Here is a 20,586-nt window from a genome sequence, read left to right as displayed (position 1 = left end):
ATAAGAATTAAAGAAAGAAGTCAGTTTATACAGAAGAGGATCAAGTCAAGAATAGACGTCTCCTCCCCAGTCCCCAGAGGTCACCACTGTTAATGCACCCTGATCATGCCTGTTCGGGTGCTTTGGCTTCAGCAACAGAAGCCCAGCCCCCACTGGCTTAGCAGTTCAGGAAATTTTTTTATCTCACGTGACTGAAAGTCCCAGGGGAGGTTGATGGGGATCTAGGGTTGGTTCATTCAGTAACTATTGAGGTTCTCTTCTCACGCTCTCCTCTGTGCCATTAAAGGTCTTCCCTTCAGTCCAGACTAGTAAGAGTGGCCAGGGGTGCTGTGCTCTGATTGGCTTAGAGCAGTCATGTCGTACTCCTACAGCTGAGGGCATGAAGTCAGTTTCCTAGAAGTGGAGAAGCGGGGATTCCCAACAACACAGGGCTCCTGTTAGGAAGGATGGAAGCAGACTGCATGTTGGGTGAGCAACTGAGAGTGTCCACCACACTTCCAGAAATTTCCATGCAGTTGTGATGCTCACTCTTGAATTCATTTATTCATTCACTATCCCTTCCTTCATTTAGCGTGACAGTTTGCCAGACACTAACAATTTTATATTAATATATATAATGCATATATTATAATAAACTGTTAATAGCAACTTCTTAACATTGTTGATAAAATAACAATGGCATCACCAACTCAATGGACAGGAGTTTGGGCAAACTCTGGGAGGTGGTGAAGGACAGGGAAGCCGGACATGCTGCAGTCCATGGGGTCACCATGAGTCAGACATGACTGAGCAACTGAACAGCCAATACTAACAATGAATCCGTGAGGGAGGTATCCCTGTTCCCTGTTTATGAGTGAAAATCCTAAGGAAAAACTGCTCTAGTGGCTTATCCAAGGTCACGCAGCTCATGAGTAGAAGAGCAGAGATTGGACCCAGGCATTCTGGCTCCAGGTCTGTGCTCTCCCCACTAGGTTAGTTCTGACTCTTAAAATGCTTCTTGAAATTTGGCTCTTTCACCTCTGTGCAAATGCTAGAAGCTGGAGGTTGGGCTATGTCCCCACATGAATCAGGCCCCTAACAGAGCCACCATAAGTAAAGGAATGATGTGGATGAATTCAAAACCGTATTTCTGTCCCTAGATCCGAATAACTATTATCACCGACGGAATGAAATGACCACCACCGATGACCTAGATTTTAAGCACCACAACTATAAGGAGATGCGTCAGGTAAGACTCTGGTTTGTCAGAGGGAAATCTGTCTTGTGCCCAGGAGCATATAGGTGTTTGTGTTTTTGTGGTTTGTTGAGGCCACACTTAAGCTTGTGGTTTCGAGGTTAAGAATGCCTTGTTGGGGTTGGGGGTGCCCAGAGGAAGCCTCTCTCTCCAGCAGGTGATTGAAGCAGAATTCGAACCCAGACTTTCTGATTTAGTACTGCAGCTCTTCCTCCCGCACTGTTGGTGGAAAGCTGGTGCAGCCACTCAAGAAAACAGTATGAAGTTTCATTCAAAAACTAAAAATAGAGCTATACCGTATGACCCAGCAATCCCATACCTGGGTATGTATTCAGAGAAAAGGAAAATTTTAATTTGAAAAGATTCGTGTGTCCCAGTGTTCATAGCCATGTGTTCATCAACAGGTGATTGGCTTTAGAAGATGTGGTGTATGTATATACACAATGGAGTATTAGCCATAAAAAAAGAATGAGCATTGCCATTTGCAGCAACATGGATGAATTAAGAAAAAATTATCCTTACTGAAGTAAGTCAGGCAGAGAAAGGCCAATGTTATGACACCACTTGTCTATGGAATCTAAAAAGTAATACAAACGATTTTATGCGCAAAATAGAAACAGCCTCACAGACATAGAGAACAAACTGTGGTTCCTAAGGGAGAAAGGGAGGGTTGGAAGGATACATTAGGAGTGTGGAATGAGCAGATCCAAATTACTGTATGTAAAACAGATAAGCAATAGGATTTACTGGATAGCACAGGGAGTTACCGTCAGTATCTTGTAATGATCTATAATGGAAAATAACATATACATTATATACATATATATATATATATGTATGTATGTATCAGAGAAGGCAGTGGCACCCCACTCCAGTACTCTTGCCTGGAAAATCCTATGGAAGGAGGAGCCTGGTGGGCTGCAGTCCATGGGGTCACCAAGAGTCAGATACGACTGAGCGACTTCCCTTGCACTTTTCACTTTCATGCATTGGAGAAGGAAATGGCAACCCACTCCAGTGTTCTTGCCTGGAGAATCCCAGGGACGGGGGAGCCTGGTGGGCTGCTGTCTATGGGGTCGCACAGAGGCGGACATGACTGAAGTGACTTAACAGCATATATATATATATGTATATATACATGAATCACTTTGTTGTACCCCTAAAACTAACATGATATTGTAAGTCAAGTATACTTTAATTTAAAAGATGTTGTCGTTCTGAAGAATCACCGTGGGCTTGAGAGGTAACACTGATTCAAGGACATTAGTCCTGTGCAGAGTAGAAGAAGAAAAAGAATCTAGAACACACTAGTGATGGCAATAGCAGGAAGCTCTCACACAGCACCTACAGCTATTTCCCTACATTAGGAGTTTATGTGTGTTAACCTGGTCAGTCTCTCTAACCGCCCTGGGAGTGCAAGATTATTGTTGTTCTTATCTTACTGATGGAGAAACTGAGTCACTGAGGGAATACGTAACACCCCTTGTTATTCTGATTCTCTGATTCTCAGTATTAGAATCACTGGAAGAAATCTGAAAACATACCTATGCTTGAAACCTGCCTCAGGCCAATTGAAGTAGAATCCTTAGGAAAAGGGACTGGGGAGCTAAAGTTTTAATGAAAGCTCTGCTTGCGATTCTAATATACAGGGAGGTTTCCGAACAGCTGGTTGTTACCTTTATGACTGTTAGTGCTTTAGTAATGTTAGGAGGAAAAGACATTACAGATGAGATTGTCCTCAAACATAAATACAGAAACCAGGTACTCCAGAAGTAAGTCAGAGAGAGGAAAGCAAATATCATACACTATATGATAAATATATATGGGATCTAGAAAAGTGGTACTGATGAACCTATTCACAGGGCAGGAATAGAGACTCAATAGAGAACAGACTTACAGACACAGTGGAGAAGAAGAGGGTGGGACGAATTGAGAGAGTAGCATTGGAATATATACATTACCGTGAGTGAAGTAGACAGGTGGTAGGAAGTTGCTGTATAATGCAGGGAGCCCAGCCTGGTGCTCCATGACAGCCTGGGGGGATGGGATGTTGTGGGAGGTGGGAGGGAGGTTCAAGAGGAATGGGACATGTGTATACCTGTGGCTGATTCGTGTTGATGTACGGCAGAAACCAACACAGCATCATAGAGCAATTATCCTCCAGTTAAAAACAAAAATTACAAAAAAAGAAAAGTAATTTAAAAAATAAACATCTCCACAATAATTACAAACAAAATAAGAGAGAAAGAAACCAGGTACTCCTGAGCTGTTGCCAGCATTTGCACACTGGGTGTGGAAGGGGGAGTGGACCAAGCATTTAGTAGGTGGGGCTGAAACAGCAGCCCAGAGCTGTAATGCTTTGTCTGAAACCCCTGTTCAGCATGCCCCCAGCCTCGTGGTAGAAAGCCCAGGGAAGTGCTGGCAAGTGGAGAAGTCCTTAGATATCGAAGAATCTGCCGAAAGGGAGCAGAGAAATAGACTCACAAAGGTGTTTGAGGAACAAGTGTTCACCAAAGGCCAAGAGAGCATGGCTCAAAGCGAGGGCTCAGAGGTGCCAAGGGAAGGAGCCAGCCTCCACACGAGGGCCAGAGACTTCCCTTCTGCTGCTGCCGCTAAGTCGCTTCAGTCGTGTCCGAATCTGTGCGACCCCATAGACGGCAGCCCGCTAGGCTCCCCCATTCCTGGGATTCTCCAGGCAAGAACACTGGAGTGGGTTGCCATTTCCTTCTCCAATGCATGAAAGTGAAAAGTGAAAGTGAAGTCTCTCAGTTGTGTCCGACTGGTCGTGACCCCATGGACTGCAGCCTACCAGGCTCCTCCGCCCATGGGATTTTCCAGGCAAGACCATCCCTGAGGTCGGAGCAATTAGGCTGTGCCACACGGGCCCTCTGCCTCAACACAGGGAATCAACAAACCCGTGTTCGTCCCGATGTCATTTAATCTGAGATCCTCACACACAGCTTCCAGACACCTGTCAGCACAGATGTGGAGGTGGGACATGCTAAGGAGATTGATTGTCTTGCTGTCTGGCTCTGCAGAAGCGAGGCTAATATGCTCGGACTTGAGTCTGAGTCATCCCTGCCGCTCTCCGTCTTCGGGTGTTGATGTGACTCTGCTCAACCTTCCGTTTTATGAAGCATTTGTGTCTTGACTCAGCTTTGCTCAGTGGGTATCTCAGGACATCTTTGTGCCCAGAAATTAGGCAAATATCAACTCAGCTGGTATAGGTAATGTCAAAAGCAACCTATCTAAATGCATTATAAAACGAGCTCACTGCACAGAGAGTCTGGTATCTTTAAACAGTCGTCCCACGTGGAGAATGAGGGCTCTTCTCATATGAAAGAGCTAATGGATGTGCTTCATTACCCTGAGGGACTCTGGTCCCCGTCATTTGGTAGATATCAGAGCTAAGAGGAGCCTGGGAAGGCAACCAACCCCTGCAGGGGACAGTGGGTGACCACTCTGAGGTTCCCGGACCCCGCAACTGGAAACTGTCTTGGGGGGGGTGGGGGGTGGATGGCATCTATCAATCCCGAAGTGTTCAGGCCAGAAGTGGCTTGCCATTTGGATTCCTGGCACTTGGGGATGGGAGAGAAGCCAGCACTTTCAGCGATACCCTGTAGGGAGACTGCTAAACAACTGCAGAAATCTTTCTACTTCAAGAGCGGGGACAATGTTAGTTTATCCTAGTATTGAGAGAGACATTTGCAAAAAACATAAAAATGAGAAGCAGACGCAGGAGCAGGGAGTGAAAAGAGAAAACAGAACAGCTGTTGCTTTGGAGGGGAAAATCATGAGAATGTGAGCGACCTGTGGGGGGAATTCTTTCTGGAGCACTGGCTATGAGACACTGTGCTCCCCGAAAGGGAGCCCCCCAGGAGGCTTGGGAGGGGATGGGAGAGGGGAGCAAGGAGGCTGGAGGCAGTCACGCAAACACTGATACTGTGAGACAGAGTGAGTTAATTGCTCTGAGCACCGAAAGGACTTCACACCTCATGTAACCATTTATAATCACTTAGTCATCTCTGTGTCTGCATGGACGTTTACCTTTTGCCTTCATTTGGGACCATGAGGGCAGACACTCAATCTTCTTAAATCCATAAAGTGTACGGGATTTGTTGTTGTTGCAGGGAGATATGTGGGGGACAGGAGGGAGAGGTGGCTGGTGTAGTTGGCCGTGGTTGGGAAGGGATGGGGTTGCAGGTGAGGTCAGCTGTGGTCCAGGGCCTGGGGCAGAAAGAGACAGAAGGAGGCGGGTGGATCCCAGCAGCAAGGACAGGGGAGCAGGACCGTGGAGGTGGGAGGCTTGGCACCCCACCAGCTCTCTTTTGGTTCTGCTTTCCAGGGCAGCTAAGGATGGTCCTAGGCAGCAGGCTATGGGACTGCTGAGCTCTTGACCATGGGGGTGGCAGTGGTGGCAGCAAGCCAGGGCAGGACCACAGGTTTGCAGACTCAGATCAGCCCAGCTTTGCGCCCATGGGACACCTCCTACATTGGCTTTCTCTGGAATTCCTCCCTCTGGAATTCCTTTTCACTTGATCTGGACACAGCAAATGAGTTAAGATGATAGAAGAGGACTTTTTCTCTTCTCACCTCTTTCTTTATTTTTCAGTCCATTGGATGAACAACATTGGATCCATATCAAATGCAAACCAAAAATCTCAAGGTTAATCCTCCATGAACCCATGGCTTCCATCCCCACTCCATTTCTCTCCAGGGTTTGCGTTTCTATGTTCACAGAATTCACGCAATTTTGATCAGAGTATGGTTAGCCGCTTTGCCCAGATTGTCTCACATCACGTTGGATCATTAGCCACATCTCCTGCTGGCTTCGTGATTGTTAGTGAAATGCTGCAGGATGAATCAGAGTTTTCTCAGCTACCTTCCTGCTCTGGAGCTTCGGGATAGCACCCCCCTTGTAATGAATAGCGAGAGAGGATGAAACAGCTACAACCAGTGTCATCATGCATGTAACTTACCGCTCTTTATGAAAATTTCCTCCGATGTATCCCTAGAAACTGAATTACCAGGAAAGGGGCTCGCTCTTCTGTCTCCTTCAGGACAAGAGGGAAGCAACAGAGACGGGGGGATTCAGCAGCTCCCAGGATATGATTTATTCAGAGATGAGGAAACAGTGTCTTGAGGATGCTGAACATCTTACAAAACCCACTTCCCTCAAGGATAATGTTTCCCTACTGGCCCTTTCTAGACACTTTTCCTAATTACCCATTATATTAAAAACTAAGGAATAAGATTTTGTTGGGTAAGGTTGCACTTTGGAGGGTCATAAAGCTTGTAAGAGCTAAGATTTTTAGCCCCTGGAGAATCAGTTTTCACTTCCTTTGGGGTGATGTCACCCTTGTTGAGGATGCATGCTTTTAAGCCATCAAGAAAATTCTGTCTCTTGCTCTCACTTTAAACTTCAAGACCCAAACATTTACCAGTAAGAGTCAAACTCCAGAATGTCCTTTTTGACTCTTTACAGGAATAAGTAAGATGGATCACCAGCTGAGTCTTAGATGGTGCCTGTGGCCCCCAGAGAAACGTTTCCTGGCATTACAGGGGCCCACCAGGCTTGGTGGCTCAGATGGTGACGAATCTGCCTGCAATGCAGGAGAGCTGGGTTTGATCCCTGGGTTGGGAAGATTTCCTAGAGAAGGAAATGGCAACCCACTCCTGAATTCTTGCCTGGAGAATCCCATGGACAGAGGAGCCTGGTGGGCTACAGTCCACGGGGGTGCACAGAGTCGGACATGACTGAGCGACTTTCACTCACACTTCCTAAAGGGAGTCTCCAAATGCCCGTATTCTCATTCCTGTGTGTAGAAAAGATACTTGTGATATCAAAACACCGAGAGGAAACCCTGACTAGTATAAAAATACTGCAGTGGTGTGTGGAGGATGAAGAGGTGAGTCTGATGACTCATGGTTGAGAGTCATCCTGTCCTGAGATGCTGTGTCCCTGGCTGACTGCTCATCCTAGGGAATATGCCATTTGTCTTTTTTTTTTTTTTTTAACAATGTCAAGGTGGAGATTTCCAGCACAGGGGGGCCCGGTTCTCAGGCAGTTCTTTGAAAGGGGAAGGAGGGTAGGCATTAAATGGCAGCCAGGCTCTGTGCTGATCACCTAGTTAAGGATGAGCCGAGTGGCTCTGTGTCTGCAGAACAGGTCATTGATCTGAACGCAGGACAGGGGACCACCAGCTGACCGGAATTTGGGGAGGTCCACACTGCTAGTGGAGAATGACTGTGCGGTCAGCAGGGACAAGTATGTGAGACCCAGTTGGATAGTGCTTGTGCCGAGGCCATCCTCCAGAATGGTCCCATGTAAAACAGACAAAAGAGGTGGCAGAGTTGACTTTGATTGCTTTACTGCTCCTTCATGGACAGAGTGCTGGCAAAGTAATGCTCAAAATCTTCCAAACTAGGCCTCAGCAGTACATGAACCGAGAACTTCCAGATGTTCAAGCTGGATTTAGAAAAGACAAGAACCAGAGAACAAACTGCCAACATCTGATGGATCATAGAAAAAGCAAGAGAATTCCAGAAAAACATCTACTTCCGCTTCATTGACTATGCTAAAAACTTTGACTGTGTGGATCACAATAAACTGTGGAACATTCTTAAAGAGATGGGAATACCAGACCACCTGACCTGTCTCCTGAGAAACCTGTATGCAGGTCAGGAAGCAACAGTTAGAACTAGACGTGGAACAACAGACTGGTTCCAAATCAGGAAAGGAGTATATTGTCACCCTGCTTATTTAACTTATATGCAGAGTGCATCATGTGAAATGCTGGACTGGATGAAGCACAAACTGGAATCAAGATTGCCAGGAGAAATATTAATAACCTCAGATATGCAGATGACACCACCTTTATGGCAGAAAGCAAAGAGGAACTGAAGAGCCTCTTGATGAAAATGAAAGAGGAGAATGAAAAAGCTGGCTTAAACTCAACATTCAAAAAGATCATGGCTTCCAGTCCCATCACTTTATGACAAATAGATGAGGAAGCAATGGAAACAGTGACAGACTTTATTTATTTGGGCTCCAGAATCACTGTGGATGGTGACTGCAGCTATGAAATTGAAATATGCTTGCTTCTTGGAAGAAAAGCAATGGAAAACCTAGACAATGTATTAAACAGAAGAGACATTACTTTGCCAACAAAAATCCATATGGTCAAAGCTATGGTTTTTCTGGTAGTCATGTATGGATGTGAGAGTTGGACCATGAAGAAGGCTGAGCGCCAAAGAATTGATGCTTTTGAACTGTGGTGTTGGAGAAGACTCTTGAGAGACCTTTGGACTGCAAGGAGATCCAGCCAGTCAATCCTAAAGGAAGTCAACCCTGAATATTCATTTGAAGGACTGACTGATGCTGAAGCTGAAGCTCCAGTATATTGGCCTGATGGGAAGAGCTAACTCACTGGAAAAGATGATGCTGGGAAAGATTGAAGGCAGGAGGAGAAGGGGATGACAGAGTACAAGATGGTTGGATGGCATCACCAACTTCAATGGACATGAGTTTGAGCAAACTCCAGAAGATGGTGGAGAACAGGGAAGCCTGGCATGCTGCAGTGCAAGGGGTCAGAGAGAGCTGGACGTGACTGAACAACCGAACAACAACAATGACAACGCGGACAGATAAGGACCCACGAGTCCAAAGCCCTGGCTCCACCTGGCTCTAGATGGGTGACCTCGGGCAACCCCCTCAATGGTCTCTCTGAGCCTCAGTCTCCATATCTGTAGAATGTGTTCAAGCCCCTTTGATTACCTACTTCAATTATCTACTTCACTGGTGTTTGTCATGATAAGCCTCAGTAGAGAAACGGAACTTGCTGTGACTAATGACATCAATACTGAGTCTCTTATTAAAACTTGGTGCCTCTCCTCTATGGCTCCAGTTCAGCCCCGTGCTGTGTATTCCTCATAGTGAGAGATGTGAAGCTAGATCAACCTTGCTTACGTGTGGTTTCTCCATGGATGGTGGGTTTCCATCTCTGCCATGGTTGGACAAGAGTCCTTTACAGTCATCTTTCTCTCACCTAGGTATTAAAACACAAAGTGAGTTATCATAAATCAAAGTATGCTTCCCCCTCACGGGAGTGGTGAGAAAATTAGACCTTGAATGCCTGACCAGGGCTGCAGTCGTAACACCTCGTAGGTGCATCATGAGAACCAAGCTCCAGCGGCAATGAATCCTCCGTTCCTTTAGGGATGCCCCCCCCCCAGTGACCCGTGATTGCCCTCCACACATCAGTGCAGAATGCGAGAAAGGCAAGAAATGCAAAGAAATTCCAAGAATTGCCAAGAAATTGCAGAATGCAGAAAAGGCAAACTGGTGTGATGTCATTGCACTCCAATAGAAGTTCTACCTGATACCATTTTTCCAGTTCTCGTAGCTTTCAACCTACTATAACGTTTGCAGCAGACTTGTCTATGTACAGTTTACCAGGACATTTTATAGATTGTTTGACTGATAGGAATGATTTGAAAGGTGTATCGAGCACGTCCTGGCCCACGCTGCCCCTCTGTGAGCCCTTGCTCTATCACCGCTAGCCTAGCTCCTGCTCAGCTTGAACAAGGATGGAGCTCTCCCTGGTGGGCACATGCCCAGGCTGGGATGCCCTCCCGAGCTTCCCTCTTGGTCTGTAAAACTCGTGTATCCTCCTGACTCCACCATGGGGAAGTGTGGCTGGTCTGGTGCCTGGCAGGAATGTCCTTTGAATCAGAGCTTCTTTCCCTTGGGGAATGGCATAGGGGTTTCACACAGAGAGAGTCGAGGTGATTTACCAGCTCACCCACAGGTAACCGCTCAGAGATGGAGGCACCACAGCCTCTGGTGGGTGTGTCTCTGTCCTTTGCCCTTGTCATTAGCAGACCCTCATCACCTCCTCTGGAAGCTTTTCTGACGAGCTCAACTATCAAAGCAGAATCCAGGAAATGGCAAGAATGTATTTGACTTTTCCTTGGAAGCCTGTGCCCCCCACCCTCTCACGGCATGGCTACCATTACTTCATGCCCCTTACTTGGCACCGACTCCGTCCGACTCTGTCTGCTGCCGCGCAGTGGGCTCCAAGAGGGCAGAGCAGCCTGACGTCATAAATGCTCATTAAAGTATAAGACAGCGTGATGCTCAGTAATAAATACTTATGTAGGCAAGGGATTCCCTGGTGGCTCAGACAGTAAAGCGTCTGCCCGCAGTGCAGGAGACCCAGGTTCAATCCCTGGGTCGGGAAGATCCCCTGGAGAAGGAAATGGCAACCCACTCCAGTACGGTTGCCTAGAACATCCCATGGATGGAGGAGACTGGTGGGCTACAGTTCATGGGGTCTCGAAGAGTTGGACACGACTGAGCAACTTCACTTCACCACTTTAGGCAAGGCTATGGCTGCCCACTCTAGTATTCTTGCCTGGGAAATCCGTGGACAGAGGAGCCTGGCAGGTTACAGTCCATGGGGTTGAACAGAGTCGGACATGACTTAGGGGCTAAACCACCACCACCACCACCACCAGAGAGAGAAAAGGCTGTCTTTAGGCAATAAAGCCACCAAGGGAGGTGATACCACCACCCAGGGAGGTGATAAACACAAGCCAGAGGTGCTGGGAGACAGGGCAGGGGGAGGAGAAGGGGAACCTTCCAGGCAGGGCGAGAACTCGGGTGTATGGGAGGGTGTGCAGGGCGAGAACTCGGGTGTATGGGGTGTGCAGGGGGCCGTGGGAGGGGGCTGTCTCCTTGAGAGCTATGCCCGCTACAGTGCACGGCCATCGTGGCTCAGAGCTGTAAATCCATCTTATTTTGCAGTTGATGAAGGTCGTGAATGAAATGTGCCCCAACATCACAAGGATTTACAACATTGGCAAGAGCCACCAGGGCCTGAAGCTGTACGCCGTGGAGATCTCCGACCACCCCGGGGAGCATGAAGTCGGTGAGGCTGCCCGTGCGCAGTGCCCTGGCTCTCTGTGTCTGGTGCTTTCTTAAAAAGCGAGGCAGAGGTCACTCTGAGAACATTCACGAGGCAGGGCAGGAGCTGGCCGTGCACACACTCTGGCAGACAGCTTCTGCCAACTTTGGTTCTGTGTAGTATACTCTTGCCTGGAGAGTTCCATGGACAGAGGAGCCTGGTACGCTACAGTCCATGGGGTCGCAGAGTCAGACACGACTGAATGACTAACACTTTCACTTTGGGGCTTACCTCATGGCTTGGGCTATAAAGAATCTACCTGCAATGCAGGAGACCTGGGTTAGATCCCTGGGTCGGGGAGATTCTCTGGAGAAGGAAGTGACAACCCACTCCAGTATTCTTGCCTAGAGAATCCCATGGACAGAGGAGCCTGGTAGGTTACAGTCCATGGGGTCGCACAGAGTCAGACACGACTGAGCAACTAACACATTTTCACCCCACATTGTATGAGGTAGGCTGTCAGATTATTTAAGCTGGAAGTACCCTACTTTTCTCCAAATGGACCACACTTAATTCTCTTCTTCTCTGAGACCAGTCACACTAACCAAAAACGAAAATGGTTGAGATGCTTAAGACAGACTCCTTTTTCTGGAGAAAATTCTGGACTCCCTGGTCATTATGGGTTGGAGTTAGAGGTGGTTCCCTTAATCTTCTTTTAAATTTCCATCCTATTTTCAAGCATTTCCTGTTTTTAGCCACTTCTCATTTAATCACTCCCAAACCTGTGTTCTCCTACAGGTTAGGGGATGCAGGGTCGGGGTAGGGATGGGTGAAAGATTTCTCTTTTTGCTAAAATTGTGAGCCCTTTAGAGATCCACTGGAATTTAAATGTAGAGATTTGTCTGATTCTCTTGACTTGAATGTTCATCAGTATTCTAGGAGTTTCCCTCAGGAATGCCTTTTAAAGGGTGAGGGCTTTATCTGTGGGTAAAGTCACATTTTCTCAAAAGCAGTAGCTTGGCCAGTGAGGGAGGCAGAAGTGCTGTCAGCTCATGCCCAGCACTGATAAATCCAACAGGGAAAAGCTGAGCTTTGAAAAGAACAAGGGCAAAGACAGCTCCCTTTACAAAACTGAGTCTTGCTGACTTCCCATGATACTGTTTTGTGCTTGTCTTTATTCATCTCCATATTTTTATAAAACTAAATACAAAGTCCTTTTAAGAAAAAGAATTACGTCCCCAAATAATTGCTATAATTTGTGTTTAATTTGTAACTTTTAAACCGTAAACCCTGTGTTATTTTATCTATTCTTGCCAAATAAGAATAAACAGTCTTGCTTTGTGGCTGTTACCATCTAAGGTTTTTCTTTTTTTGTTTTTACACATTTTCTCATATACCTATCTGGGAGCTAATAAAAATTGTACTGATATAGCTTCAGTTGATGTGCAAGAAGAGATAAAATTGTACGTTTCTGTTATTCAGAGATTTGTTTCCTAATACAATGTGCTGAGGACTATTTTGCTGTAAGCATCCGATACGATCGTCTGTTTTCTCCCATCTTTGAGTAAAGGTGAGCCCGAGTTCCACTACATCGCCGGGGCCCATGGCAACGAGGTTCTGGGCCGGGAGCTGATGCTTTTGCTGATGCAGTTTCTGTGCCAGGAGTACTTGGCAGGGAACTTGCGCATCGTCCGCCTGGTGGAGGAGACCCGGATCCACATACTCCCTTCCCTGAACCCCGACGGCTACGAGAAGGCCTGCGAGGGGGTAATGGACGGCCTCCCTCCCCCAGCACAGCAGCTGCCCCCGCCCCCTGCACACACACGCACGACGCACTGAGCCAGGAGTTGACCTAGATTCAACATCACTAGCTTTCTTTTTCAGTGTCTTTCCGCTGAGACGGGGGAACCCAGAGGTTTATGAAAGATGCGTTGCTTAATTATAAAGGTGCATAATTGAGAATTATGGGGACCCTGGGAAGTGGACACACTAACACTGAAGAAAAGGATGTGAAAGATAATATTGTTACATATACAATGGGGCTAATAAGACAGGATAATAATTACACGTAACATTGATTGAACACTTCATCAACGCATATTCTAACCTTGATGGTTACCTAGAAATCCTCTCATCAGTTTTCTGAGGACAGCTGTTTTTATTATCTTGATACATGGTTTATGTTTTATGTTCTGGTTATAATATAGAATTCATAGGTTATAGTTATATATGGAATGTATATATGTATAGAATTATGTAGAGATTACAATTAGTATAATGTTGTATTGTGTATTCATAATTATATATCACAGTATCTGGGAGTAAAATGGCAAACTATACTTCAAACAATGGTGCCCATCAAATGCAGATTTACAGATTTTTGCTTGTGTTTATTGGTACAGATAGTTGGTTAGAGATTTGTGTTGCTGAATCGTGAGCCAGAACTGCAGGTGGACATAATATGGCGGCTCTTGATTTTTGAGTCTTAAACTTATTACTACTTGGAGTTTCATTCAACCAGTGTAGAAGAGGTGAAGGCAGAGGAGGCAGGAGAGTCCTCCTTTTCTGAGGACTGCTCTGTGGCAGGATGACTCTGTACATTCCATCTTCAGAGTGGGAATAATAATATAATGACCACATTATCCATCACCCACCAAACAGTAACAGATTATTAGCCAAATAGTCTCCCTTGGATGTCATCTTTGTCTCAGAGGGTGTTTGGAGGCTTCGAGGCATACCCCAGTTGGAGACCGACATGGAGCGGCCTTGTGCGTGGGAGACAGGAGGGTCCAGCGGTCTGTGGGTCCCTCACAATCTGAATTGTCTCCCAGGGTTCTGAGCTGGGAGGCTGGTCCCTGGGCCGTTGGACCCATGACGGGATTGACATCAACAACAACTTTCCTGACTTAAACACGCTGCTCTGGGAGGCAGAGGACCGACAGAACATGCCAAGGAAAGTTCCCAATCACTATATCGCCATCCCCGAGTGGTTTCTGTCTGAAAATGCCACGGTGAGTAAAAATACCCCATAATCTGTAAAGCAGAGGAGGCCAAAGTAAACACCCACTGCTACTGGCAGAGGATGTAACATTTAAGAACAAGATAAAATCATTTTTTTCCTTTCAGGTCTTCTCCAAAACTAGGGAAATGTGCTAGATAATAACTACCTATTAAATTGAAATGTGAGGAGATTCTTCCCAGAAGAGAAATCATTTAATTAGATTTCTTTGCAGTACTTCCAAAAAAAACCCCTTCACCTGAATTGTGCGTATTCATTAATGTCATTATTACCCTTACATTTGACAGTGCTGTGAAATTTCAGTGACATTGTCCTTAGACCTCACTGATTGCTTGAGAGATCTTATTTTTATTTCATGAGTCCCTATGGATTTATTACTCATGGTGCTTCTTTGGAAAGAAAAATGCAATTGGATGGGAAATATTTCCCCGACATTTCTTAGGTCTAGTTAGGTCTTAGCAAAAAGTATCTTGTAAAATAAATAATCTTCACAAAATTTCCCATGCCTCTTATTGTCTCCTCTGCTCACTGTAAATTCTCTTATACCCTTAGTCTTTAGCCCTATATGCTCTTTAAAAAGGTCTGCATTGATTGCTGTATACATGAGTGTAAGGTTTGGCTATACCAACAGTAAAAGTGGCTTCAGTTCAGCTCAGTTCAGTCGCTCAGTCGTGTCTGACTCTTTGTGACCCCATGAATCGCAGCATGCCAGGCCTCCCTGTCCATCACCAACTCCCGGAGTTCACTCAGACTCACGTCCATCGAGTCGGTGATGCCATCCAGCCATCTCATCCTTGGTCGTCCCCTTCTCCTCCTGCCCCCAATCTCTCCCAGCATCAGTCTTTTCCAATGAGTCAGCTCTTTGCATGAGGTGGCCAAAGTGCTGGAGCTTCAGCTTTAGCATCATTCCTTCCAAAGAAATCCCAGGGCTGATCTCCTTCAGAATGGACTGGTTGGATCTCCTTGCAGTCCAAGGGACTCTCAAGAGTCTTCTCCAACACCACAGTTCAAAAGCATCAATTCTTCCGCACTCAGCCTTCTTCACAGTCCAGCTCTCACATCCATACATGACCACTGGGAAAACCATAGCCTTGACTAGACGGACCTTAGTTGGCAAAGTAATGTCTCTGCTTTTGAATATACTATCTAGGTTGGTCATAACTTTTCTTCCAAGGAGTAAGCATCTTTTAATTAAAGAGGTAGAAATATCAACAACCTCAGATACACAGACTATACCACTCTAATGACAGAAAATGAAGAGGAACTAAGCAGCCTCTTGATGAAGGTGAAAGAGGAAAGTGAAAAAGCTGGCTTAAAACTCAAATTCAAAGCACTAAGATCATGGCCAGTCCATCCGAAAGGAAATCAGTCCTGAATATTCATTGGAAGGACTGATGATGAAGCTGAAACCCCAATATTTTGGCCACCTGATGCAAAGAACTGACTCACTGGAAAAGACCCTGATGCTGGGAAGGATTGAAGGTGGGAGGAGAAGGGGTCGACGGAGGATGAGATAGTTGGATGGCATCACCGACTCAATGGACATGAGTTTGAGTAAACTCCAGGAGTTGGTGATGGACAGGGAGCCCTGGCGTGCTGCAGTCCACGGTCGCAAAGAGTTGGACACGACTGAGTGACTGAAGTGAACTGAACTGAAGATCATGGCATCACTTCATGGTGATTAGGTGGGGAAAAAGTGGAAACAGTGACAGACTTTATTTTCTTAGACTCCAAAATCATTGCTGATTGTGACTGCAGCCATGAAATTAAAAGACTCTTGCTCCTTGGAAGAAAAGCTATGACAAACGTAGGAAGCATATTAAAAAGCAGAGACATCACTTTGCTGACAGAGGTCCATATAGTCAAAGCAATGGCTTTTCCAGTAGTCATGTACAGATGTGAGAATTGGACCATAAATAAAGCTGAGTGCCGAAGAATTGATGCTTTCAAACTGTGGCACTGGAGAAGACTCTTGAGAGTCCCTTGGACAGCAAGGAGATTAAACTAGTCAATCTTATAGGAAACTGACCCTAAATATTTATTGCAAGGAGTAATGCTGAGGCTGAATCTCCAATACTTTGGCCACCTTATGCAGAGAGCCAACATGTTGGGAAAGACCCTGATGCTGGTGAAGATTGAGGGCAGGAAGAGAAGGGTCAACAAAGGATGAGATAGTTGGATGGCATCACTGACTCAATGGACATGAATTTGAACAAACTCTGGGAGATAGTGAAGGACAGGGAAGGCAGGGATCTTACAGTCCATGGAGTCACAAAGAGTTAGACGTGACATGGCGACTGAACAACAGTAACAACGAGGTAGACTTTTTCTTTTTCTCTTTTCACATGAAGAACCCTGGAGGGAGATGGTTTAGGGCCAAATAGGAGCCCTGTGATCATCAGGAAACCAGAAGTCGTCTTTCTGCTTCCACATGTTAGCAGGTGGACTTTCATTCTCAGGGTCATCATAATCCAAGATGGCAATTTGTCATGCCTTTGGAGGAAGAGGAGAGAAAAGGGTAAAAAAAATACCTCCTCTCAGATAAGTCAATGACATTAAGAGGCATTCCTAGAATTCCTACGTAATACTTTTGTTTAAATCTTATTGGCCAGAATTTAGTCAAAACATGATATCAGTGCACCAAAGGGAAGGCTGGTGAATGCTGTGTTTTAGGCAAGCATATTTGCAGTCTCAAAAAGAATTATTAATTGGCTTATCTTCTTGCGGAATCAAGGGAGAAAGGATGGATAGATAGAGGGCAGCTCTCCAGTTCTTTCTTAGAGCTTCAGCTCATGTCACACGCGGTACAACTTCCTGGAGGAGGGCCAGCCTGGCTGCCTCATTTAGTGGTGCACAGGATGGTGTCATCTGGTCTCTCAAGAAGCAAATGATGGGGACAGACAGAGCAGTACTGCATGGTACTTAGGATGCCCAAGGATGGGGGGTAAAGGACTTGGACCCTCTGGGTCTTCTGAATCCTTTCTTATGTCCTAATTCCATCCTAGAATTCTTGTTTTTCAAGCTAACATACTAGTGACATCTGGCAAAGCTGAGGATTCAAGGGATGTTATAATTTGGGAACCCTTGGACCAAAATTGGAACATGGTTGCCAGCTTTCTTAGCCTTGAGGTGCTAAGAGAGAATTATTTTAGCACAGTGATGGGAAGTCCATGAATTTCAGTCTTTGTGTTAAGATCAGAATTTAGTTTTTGAGCTTGTTCTTTAGAAACACAGGGAGAATTACACAACCCTGCCATCACCAATGCCTTTCTCAATTATGGACAGGTGAGATAGATAAAGTGATGATGGTAAAAGTGTTATCCCCTCAGTCATGTTCAATTCTTTGTGACCCCGTGGACTAGCCCACCAGACTCCTCTGTCCATGGGATTCTCCAGGCAAAAATACTGGAGTGGGTAGCCATTTCCTTCTACGAGAGAATCTTCCCAAGCCAGGGAACAAACCCAGGTCTCTTGCAGGTGGATTCCTTACTGTCTGAGCCACCAAGCAAACCCCCTGAGATAGATAAGAAATCAGCGAAGATAGAGATTTGAATAGCAATTAACAGCCTTGACATAGGAAACTAAGAATTCTACAAGAAGTAGGAGTATTTATTGTTCTGAATAATCCCTGGAGCATTTTCAAAAATTGATGGCACTCTGGGCTATAAAGGAAACCTCAGCAAAGTTCAGAAAATGAGAGATAGGCAGACCATGATTCTTTCACCACCATACAATAAAACTAGCAGACAGTGTGAAAAGAACTCTTAAGTATTTATTGAAAAAAAAAAAAAAAAAGAAACTTCTAAGCAATGGGTCCAAGAAAAACTTCACATTGGCAACTAAAAATAAGTAGAAATTAATGATAATGAGAACACTAAATATAAAAATTGGTGGTGGTTGTTCATTCTCTCAGTCATATCCAACTCTTTGCAACCCCGTGGACAGCAGGATGTCAGTCTTCCCTGTCCTTCACCATCTCCTGGAGTTTGCTCAGACTCCTATCCATTGAGTTGGTGATGCCATCCAGCCATCTCATCCTCTGCTGCCCTCTTGTCCTTTAGCCTTCAATCTTTCCCAGCATCAGGGACTTTTCCATTGAGTCAGCTGTTTGCATCAGGTGGCCAAAGTAATGGAGCTTCAAAATTGGTGGAGTACAGCAAAAAATGCTCTCAGGAATTTATACCTTTGAATGATTACATGTCAAAAGAAGAAAGATTGAACATCAACTAATTTAAGAAGTAAGCAAAAGGATGACAGAAGAAGCCCCCCAAAATGTAGAAAGATTTTGATTAAAAAGAGCAGAAATCAATGACATGATAGAAAAAAACCAATAATTTGTCTGCAGAAAGAAGCATTTGATCAAATTTAACAGCATTTACAATGATACCTCAGGGTGAGGAGAACAGTTTTAAATGGCATTTATTATAAAAGATTGGTAAATTCAACTACATCAAAATAAGAAAGCCCATTCATCAGAAGACTTTCAAAACTATCATAAGGGCAGGTTAAAAACTGAAGCGTTATTTGAAAATTATTTAATTGGAAAAGAACTCAAATTTTTAAAAGAATAAAGAAAAACAAATGAGAAAAATAGAAACAAGAGAAAAATGGGTAAAAAATACACAGAGGCAATTCATGGAGGAGGAAACATATGGTCAGAAAACAAGGAAGGATGTTCGGTATTACTAGTGCTAAGGAAGTGCAGATAAGAGAACATTTGACATCCATTGATTGGGAAAATTAACAGTAGCCAAGCGTTGGGGTGGATATGGGACAGTGGATCTCTTACTCATTGTGAGAGCTGAAATTAGCACAGTAGCTTTGAAAATAACTTGATTATTATGTAAAGTGAAATATGTATATATCTGTGACTGCAGCTATACTTCTAGCGATTTAGGCAAGATAAATTTCACCACAGGTATAGGAGATCTGGATTCGATCTTTGCGTTGGGAAGATCTCTTGGAGGAGGGCATGGCAACCCACTCCAGTATTCTTACCTGGAGAATCCCCGTGGACAGAGCAGTCCATGGGTCACAAAGAGTCAGACTCGACTGAGCGATTAAGCACATCTTAGCACAGCCCACCAGAAGACAGTGCAAGTCAAAAGCAATGCTGTTCACTATAGCAAAAATGGAAAATTTTCTACATGCCCATCATAACAAGAACAGATAAATGATGAAATCTTCATACTGAAGTGAAAAAGACTGAACAATATAGCTTTATGAAACACAGATTCATCTTACAAACATAAGAGGAAAAATTTACAGAAGACAATAGTGTGTTGCCCACCCTTTTTTTAGATCAAAAGAAAATAAAGCCAAGTGATACACACTTAGGCATATGTGCGTGCGTGTTCAGTCGCTCAGTCCTGTCCAGCTCTTTGCGACCCCATGGACTGTAGCCCACCAGGCTCCTCTGTCCATAGGATTTTCCAGGCAAGAATACTGGAATGAGTTGCCATTTCTCCTCCAGGGAATCTTCCCTGACCTAGGGATCAAACCCTTATGCATACATGTATGGAGTTAAACAAAAGAGACTCAGAATCATATTGTTTAGGGTGTAGTGGTTACCTCTGAGTGAGAAGCAGGAGGATGGGACAGAAGGAATCAGATGTGTGCAGAAACGGTCAATAAAAGCTGACCATTGGGATGGATGGTAGGTTCACAGGTGTTTATTGTATCAAAATATGAAAGAAGAGGACGAAGCATGGATCCATAATGATCCTGCATTGTGAGCTGAATGCTCTGCTTCATCCAACCCAAGGCCCTGATGTGTTTAGGAACAAAAGCAAAGCTTAATGAATCCTTCAGGTCACTTTCATTCCTTAATCAATTTGCTATACAGCAAAGTTAGACCATTTCCAATGTTTATTTCTTTTCCATTATTGGGTTTTTTTTTTTCCTACTGGAATTATCTTCAGAGATATCAGTAACTTACGACAAATATTTGATTCATGATCAGTATTTGATCATATCAAGCTTTCCAGTTTTAGCTTCTGTTTCCTGGCTTTCTTCTTTCCTTCCTTCCTTCCCTCCCTGCCATTAACCCTCTTTCCTTCCTTTTTTTCTCTTAACTTTTTAATCATAAAAAGTTCAGCATACAAAACTAGAGAGGGAGCTGTAGAGAATCCCATCCATGTACTCATCTCAACGTCAACGCTTATAGATTCACATTCCATCGACATATTCAGTAATTTTCTCCTCCTCCCCAAGACTATTGAAGAAAATTCCAGACATCATGTCATTTCATCTGTAAATATTTCATTAAGTATCCTTAAAAGATCTGACTCTCTTTTAAAGCCATAAATTACTATTATCATATCAAAATAAGCTATTTTTAATATTATAGAATATCCAATCAGTGTTTGCATTTCTCCTATAATCATTTTCCATCTCTCTCTCTTACAGTCTGTTTTAACTGGGCT

The 20,586-nt window shown here is 44.7% G+C and overlaps 1 protein-coding gene across 2 annotated transcripts in view; it reads left to right on the top strand.

Annotated features, from left to right (window-relative positions):
• The window catches only part of CPXM2 (carboxypeptidase X, M14 family member 2), a 134,829-nt gene that overhangs the window by 98,034 nt on the left and 16,209 nt on the right, over positions 1–20,586 (top strand). For both annotated transcript variants that reach the window (XM_040255157.1, XM_040255158.1), the window contains 4 exons: positions 1,140–1,228; positions 11,043–11,166; positions 12,713–12,909; positions 13,974–14,153. In XM_040255157.1, coding sequence (XP_040111091.1) covers positions 1,140–1,228; positions 11,043–11,166; positions 12,713–12,909; positions 13,974–14,153 — 590 coding nt within the window. The remainder of the gene's footprint in view (positions 1–1,139; positions 1,229–11,042; positions 11,167–12,712; positions 12,910–13,973; positions 14,154–20,586) is intronic.

The sequence above is a fragment of the Oryx dammah genome, unplaced genomic scaffold (assembly GCF_014754425.2).
Source record: "Oryx dammah isolate SB20612 unplaced genomic scaffold, SCBI_Odam_1.1 HiC_scaffold_14, whole genome shotgun sequence".
Lineage (NCBI taxonomy): Eukaryota > Metazoa > Chordata > Mammalia > Artiodactyla > Bovidae > Oryx > Oryx dammah.
This window is presented reverse-complemented; position numbering and strand designations above follow the sequence as displayed.